This window comes from Amphibalanus amphitrite, unplaced genomic scaffold, assembly GCF_019059575.1.
Source record: "Amphibalanus amphitrite isolate SeventyFive unplaced genomic scaffold, NRLGWU_Aamphi_draft 000040F_arrow, whole genome shotgun sequence".
In the NCBI taxonomy this organism is placed as follows: domain Eukaryota; kingdom Metazoa; phylum Arthropoda; class Thecostraca; order Balanomorpha; family Balanidae; genus Amphibalanus; species Amphibalanus amphitrite.
The window spans coordinates 301,185-308,133 of NW_024881536.1; the positions used below are offsets into that span (position 1 = coordinate 301,185).

Below are 6,949 nucleotides of genomic sequence, written 5' to 3' on the forward strand. Positions count from 1 at the left end.
TCTCGTATCGGTCCGCTGTCCTGCCTGCCACAGTTTACCTAGCCGGGTACCGCGATAAGTCGATTTCGGGAATGCCGGCGGATCCTTTCTCTGCCACTTCCGCTTACATTCAGCGTCATAAATCACACACGACTACATGATGGGCGCGGTCACGGTGTTTGTTTTAGCTGTCGCCAGCGCGATATCGCGATATCACATGTCGTATGTTGCGTAACGAATTATCTTGTGTGGACAGCAAATGTCTGCCCTCTTCTCCCCCAGTCTAAGCACAGATCGTGACGCCTAGAAGACGGACACTTTGGTGTTGTTCGTGACATAATCACAGACAGTGAGCGCAGCACCCCCGACCACCATCCAGTTTAGACCAGCCAGGAGCGGCCCGGCGCCGGTCGGCCCGGCAGACCAAACACGTCCCCTGAGACGGGGACCGGTCAGCGTCACATACCGCCCCGGTCCGGCTCAGTAGCTGGCACCCGGCGCGGAGAGGCCAGGGGCTGTAGACGCTAGTCGTAGGCGTCACAAACCGCGCCGCCGTCGGTCCGATCTGGTATCTGGCACCCGGTACAGGACGTTTGTTAGGTCTGTGGACACTGTCCGTCAGCAGCACATGATCGGGTGAAGTCCCCTCCAGCGCTGACGACAGACAGCAGAGGCCGGACGGCGGCGGGGACCGTCCCAGGCCCCACAGCGCTGCTCGGTATCACACCGCGCTCCTGTCGCCACAACCTCCCATCCTGCCGAGACCCGGCGGTCCGGACTCCGGCGGTCAGCGGACAGCAGGTCATTCCCGACCCCACACCGCGCCCCTGTCGCCACACCTCCCTCCTGCTGAGACCCGGCGCCCGGCGGACGCCAATCGAGCGTTATCGCTACTATCGATCGACTAACAGCGGCGCGGCGATCCGACAAAAAGTGCCCGACTAACGAGACGGCGGGCATCTGATTGGCACGCGCCCGCCAGCAGGTAATGGCAGTGTCGGCCTATACTGGTCGGCTGTCAGGAACGATAACGTAGTCTCAACACAGTAGGAGAAAACCGTGAAATAAAACAGACCAAATACCAGCCGTAAACCATGTGGTGTCAATGTATCGACATTTTTATCCGATGTGACGGTAGGAGAGAAGTATGCCGGGAGGAACTGTGCGTCTTTGGTTGTCGCCTGAGTTTCCCGATGAACCAATCGAGGAACACAGTTTATACAGCCGCAGTGAGCAGCTGCAATGGTCGATCGTGAATGTCCGGATGTTTCTGTATAACAACTCCAAAGTGCAGCTTACTTTTACGTGTGATGACAATAACAAAATAATTGCTGACATTAAAGATCCACTTTGATTAAATGCATGCAAGCTAGAGCACCAATAGAGCTGATTCAATAGAGCCATACTAGAGCTGACTGAAGCTTTCGACTAGTTCGCCCTCACTCAAAACAGCTGTGATCGGGGCGGACGATAGCACGCAAAAATTAGCGGTGGATTAAACTACTACAAAGTACAAACCAAAGTCTAGGACAGCAGCCTACTAACACTTGGTCAAGGGCAAGGCAAACAATCATGTAGAATGTGGATTACACTGAAAAATAATCACTAAACTAATGCATGATAAAAGGCCAAGTAGCTTTTGACAGAATTCGATGCAACTAGAACATGGTCGCATTCATTGCTAATAAAGATCTACTCAAATTATTACACACCATGATAAGAATCACAAAACTACGATAAATACCACAAGATATGATTCGAACTACCATTCAACACCTAGCTTCACTCTGAAGAAGACAAAAATGACTATGGCAAGACGCATCCCACCTGCACTGCAATTGACACACAATAAATGACTCCCCCACACAATAACAAATGAGCACGGCTGACCGTCCGCTCCCCGTCGTTCCGGGGTGGCGTGCGGGCCCGTCAGCTGACAGCAGTCTGACGCGTCCCACCGGACGGCCGGCCCGGCTAGGGCAGCTCCAGCAGCCCGTACTGCTCCGGCCCGGCTAGGGAAGCTGCTCCGGTCCGGTTAGGGCAGCTGCTCCGGCCCGGTTAGGGCAGCTCCAGCAGGCCGTGCTGCTCGTACAGTTTCTGGGTGTCGGCGTACACGGCCTGCATCACGTCAATACACTCCAATAGCGTGTCCTTGTGCTTCTCCTTGTCACTGCTGTCGCCTCCGACTGCCTGCGACCGGACAGAGGGGAGGGGGTCAGCTTGGGTCACAGCAAACAGAGAAAGGGAGAAATCAGAGGTACCGGACAGAGAGGGAGAGGTCAGGTCGGGTCATAGATGCCGAACAGGGGGACAGAAAGGTCATAGACACAGCACAGAGGAGGGAGAGGTCAGATACCGGTAAACGAAGGGATGAGTCAGCAGAGGCCACAGACACCAGAAAGGGGAGGGAGGGCTCGGGCTCAGGTGGTTACAGACGGCTAGAGGGAGACGGAAATTCCTGGCACGGACAGATTAACGTCCAACGTGCCTGCTCTACTCAGATGACTAATGTGTGCTCATAGCGCAGATAACGACACACGCTGAACAGCGACTAAGCAGAGCCCGAGCGGCAGTGCAGCCCGGTAGGGTCAGTGTTTGTGGCTCAAACAGACCGGGTGGGAGAGCGATTGGCGACACTCCAGCAACAGAAGAAAGCCGACGGACATCTGGGCTGGGCAGTTGGGGCAATAATCATAACGAAAGCCTCCGTTTAATTTGTCGTCAAAATGAGCAAGGCTTCACGGTAAACAACCACAAAAACGGAACGTAAACCATAAATATAGCATGGACTACAAGTTACAACACTACCGGGTTCCCTAACGGCTGCCACGGTCGATCCACCGTCTATTCGTCACAATCCACGCCGCTGCTCATATTGGCCGTCCATTCTCTCCGCACTCTCACCTTTTCGACAATGTCTCCGCGCGTGCCCAGCATGTGCATGGCGAGGAGGGCGCCCTGCTGCACCAGCCACGGGTGGTGCACGGCCAGCGTGCGCTTGTACGATGCCTGGCACACAGAGCCCATCTTCTGCTCGTCAGAGCGGTCGTGCAGCTCTCGCAGAAAGTCGGCGATGAACGCTTCCCGGACACAGATCGTTAGATGAGTAATTCAAAAGTGGTGGGAAATAAAGAGATTCGGAAATCGCCTGATCGCGCAAGAAGCGCACCGCTTTCAAGAAAGGGGGCGGTGGCACCAAGGCACGCGCATATGGAATCAAAGCGAAGCCTGCAACCAGCGTTCAAAACGAAATATGCGCGCAAGAAACTACCGAGTAAGAGGCGACACATCAGACAGCACAGCTTCCTGTGTCATAACATGACACCCTACACCTCTGAGGCACTGAGCTCACCGATTCTCCCCTCCCACGACTCTCCAAGCCCCGGCGGCCTTACCAAGGGCGCGGTGCAGTCGGAGGAGGGTGCGGCACCCGTTGCCCGCCTTGTCAGACTCAAAGACACCATTCTGTTTCTCGTAGAGAATCATGCGCTCGACGGTGACGTAGCTGTCCGAGGCGCCTCCCTTGCGCAGACACTCGAGCTGCACCAGCTTCTGGTGGACGTCGGAGCCCACGAAACCAAATACAGTGCCCAGCAGACCGAAAAACCTGAGGGCGAGTTCAGTCTACATTATTTTGATGTGTGATACAGACTAAACCACACATGTACTGGATAACATGAAAAATATCATAACTACCATTATGAAAAAGTACATTCCTTACCAATAAAATGTCGATGAAAGACAAACACTAAAAAAAAAAACAGTATTGCGATGTTGAGCAAGTGATTTAGTTTATTGTAAATCAGCAATCATCATGCATAGGCCCATGACAGTTGGAATCAGTGTCATTGGCAAACACAAACGAGTGAATCATGCAGCTGTCTTACTTGTTCAGCTCGACATATCCAGCAATGTAGTCATCCATGGTGAGGCTTCCACCTGTGTCCTCTCCACATTTCTTGAAACTGGCCAATACCAGGCCTATGTCAAACTTTGAGTCCTTCGAGTCTTTAACATGAGAGTTACTCATTGTTCAGCCGCTCTTGAGCTTTGAAAAACTGTGGATAAAGAAAAAACTGTTAAGAAAATTATAAAATACAGATTGAAGGATTATTCAGGAGCCTTGAACATGAAAGGAAATTTATCATGGACACATTTCAGGTGTATAGTCTTTCTACCAGGGGTGCAGGGCCGGAGCCGGAGCCGGCGCATTTTGCCCGGAGCAGGAGCCGGAGCCGCCATGACATTTCACCCGGAGCCGGAGCCGTTTTTTCTCCGAAGCCGGAGCCGGAGCCGGAGCTGTCTGAAATTTCCATGGCTCCGCATCCCTGCTTTCTACAATGGTTTCAGTCTTTGCTGGCATTCCACGTAATGCCTAGAAATATTATGGAATGCCACATTTCAGCCAATCCTTACGACATCTCGCTCTAAGGTACATCTCGATTCTTAGGTAGCCTATCTAAGGTGCTGCAAGCTTTTCCAAAAGCGTATGGACTATGGAGCCTGGAATTTACTTGCTGGCATTTCTCAGCCTCTCAAAGGAAGATCTTTGGAAACAAGATGGACCCGGGTTTAGGGCACAGATTGTTTTGCCTAAGCAGGTCAGAGGTCAGGTCAGTCAAGGTCAGGTCAAGTAATGTAGAAACTGCAAGTTTCTACATTACTTGCTACATTCTTTGCCCAGTTGGCAAAGAATGGACTGAGATTGGTTGCCCAACACACATTCCTACCTAGGCTACCAGGGTTCAGGAATAGATGCATTGCATACAATGGCATGCAAAGGGCAAGGTGTCCCGAGGGGCGAGGACAGGTCAACAAAGACAAATTATAGAATAGGATCTGTGTGACACATGTTATATGAGTCATTTTATTCATAGAACTCAATGGACTTACTCAGCTAGTGATTTGGATCATATCTGGATGAAGCTCAGGTTAAGGTCAGGTAGGATCAAAGCTTGAAGTCGATTATTAAACCCTAAAAAGGCTTGTAAGATAGTTTTCATGACAAACAGAACAGAGCAGTGCCATTGCTATTACTGTATGAGGTCTAGAGCTATTAAACCTTGAAAAATGCATGTGTCATTATGTCACCAAAATTTGAACAGCTCCTAAATTTTTGAACTGATTCTTCTAAAAAGTGAATGTAAATGCACAGACCCAAGATAGTAATTTTCCAACAAATACTTGAGCTTTTTTGTTTGATCAAAATTCTAGAATTTGTAATGGTTTGCCAAAAAAATCAGTGTTTATGTTAAATCGAAATCCCAAATTTTCAACAGCAAAAAAAAAACTGACAGCCACTCGCCCATTAGAAAGGAGAGGTAGAATCACATACAAACCTCTTGCTAGTTGCTATTTCTTGATTTCTCAAAAACTGAAGATGTTTTAGGCATTTCAAGCTTTGAGCTTTTTCAAGTGTATACGGAATAGCATAACGTCACTAAAATGTCATTTTCCATAAACCTTTGGATAGATTTTGCTAAAAATCAAAGGCAACATGTCAAATTGACGTACAATAAGGTACAGAAGGTTTGAGAGTGCAGGCTTTACACGTTTAGAAGCTATTTGCCAAAATCATTTTACCTGGCAGTGGCGAGACACTGTGACTGGTTAAATGAAGTGTCAGTCAAAGGGATGTAAAATGACTTCAGTTTTAATGGGCTAGCATTTTCCAAATAACTAATTTACTGACTATAGGTATTTCATTTCAATGAAAGCAAAAGAAATAATCAAACAGAAGCAAATGGTGTCACACAATGCCATGTTTCATATCCATAAAAATGACTTTAAGTACAGGATGGAGTAATTGAGACATCTGTTGAAAGAACAAGCAGACTACAGTTCTAAGCTGCCACATAGGGAGGGCTCAGAGTCAGGACTCACAGGAGACGGATGACGTCATGGGGTGTCAAGGTTTTTGTCAATTTTAAAGACATTGCTGTGCAGCAAATAATCTTTCTTAGGCTCTGAGCCCAAAAGTTAATTTCAAACTGCCTTAGAGGCTAAAATCCTCAAAGATAAATATTGGCAAAGATTGGCAGACACCAGCTGACGTCATCTTTCAGTCACCGATGTAAACAAACAGCTTACCATTCTACCACCTATATACGGCCTTGGAAAGAAGGGACCACTACAGATTAAATTGTGTAAGAAGGGTATGTGAAATATTAAATGGAAATAAAGCCAGTGAGTCATGATGATAACCAATCACAATAACCCGGTTTACATAGCATATTTGTCGAGGCTCTAGCTCGTTAATTTGCCGATAATTTTGATACAGTGGTCTTCAAATATTTAGAGTGGATCATTTTGTAAATTGTTTGGCACCATTGGCATCTTTTGCATTATCACGGACGGAGATATAAGCTTGCAACAAACCCTATGTAAACCGGGTTAATCATAATGAGCCCATTTACCAATGGGCTCCTATGATGTTTTCAAGTGATTAAAATGCATATTCGTGTGTCCATTTAGTACAAATGGGTTTTATGGAAAATATTTCTAGATCTAAGTGCACTACCCTCTTTACTTACAAGAAAAACCACTGAAATAATCGCGCAATCCACCCCTCAGCTCCCCCTTCTCATTTATGAGCATCAGCAAATGGCGCACCGCAAATGTATCCAAAATCAAGGATGCCAAATATATTTGTATTTGTTAACCATACTTTTAAGATGACGTCATCAGTTTTCAATTCCTTCGCAGCTACTCGGTAAAGAATCTTGACTCGGTACAAGGCAAGCGCGATACAAGGTTCTTGTACGCGTTTCACGCGGGTGGCGATGACAGATATGACACACCAGTGACCGGAGCTCTAGCCGGAGTTGGCCCTGGGAATCGGACTGCCCCGTACTTCCCCAGCTATCCCTAACGAAAAATCGCCGATGACATTGAAATCGCCTAAGCCCCTCCCCCTCCTACGCCAAGGACCGCGGCTACTCCTGGTTCAAGCCCATACGATGCTGCTCCT

General features: G+C 48.4%; 1 protein-coding gene across 1 annotated transcript; it reads right to left on the bottom strand.

The window, feature by feature from the left end:
- Positions 1-1,268: 1,268 nt before the first annotated feature.
- Positions 1,269-6,604, bottom strand: LOC122374981 (ceramide-1-phosphate transfer protein-like). The gene is made up of 5 exons (XM_043354108.1): positions 6,513-6,604; positions 3,867-4,037; positions 3,375-3,586; positions 2,884-3,059; positions 1,269-2,169 (listed from the first exon to the last, which is right to left on the bottom strand). The coding sequence occupies exons 2-5, from the start codon at positions 4,007-4,009 to the stop codon at positions 2,038-2,040; spliced, it is 663 nt and encodes a 220-aa protein (XP_043210043.1). The 5' UTR covers positions 4,010-4,037; positions 6,513-6,604; the 3' UTR covers positions 1,269-2,037.
- Positions 6,605-6,949: the final 345 nt, after the last annotated feature.

Bases quoted from the DNA above. Each gene is read 5' to 3' on its own strand.
- LOC122374981 (XM_043354108.1), bottom strand. From the start codon at position 4,009: ATGAGTAACTCTCATGTTAAAGACTCGAAGGACTCAAAGTTTGACATA. The intron at 3,060-3,374 runs GTAAGGCCGCCG...GTGTCCGGGAAG, and splicing joins CCGACTGCACCGCGCCCTTG to CGTTCATCGCCGACTTTCTG. The intron at 2,170-2,883 runs GTGAGAGTGCGG...GTCCGGTCGCAG, and splicing joins GCGGAGACATTGTCGAAAAG to GCAGTCGGAGGCGACAGCAG.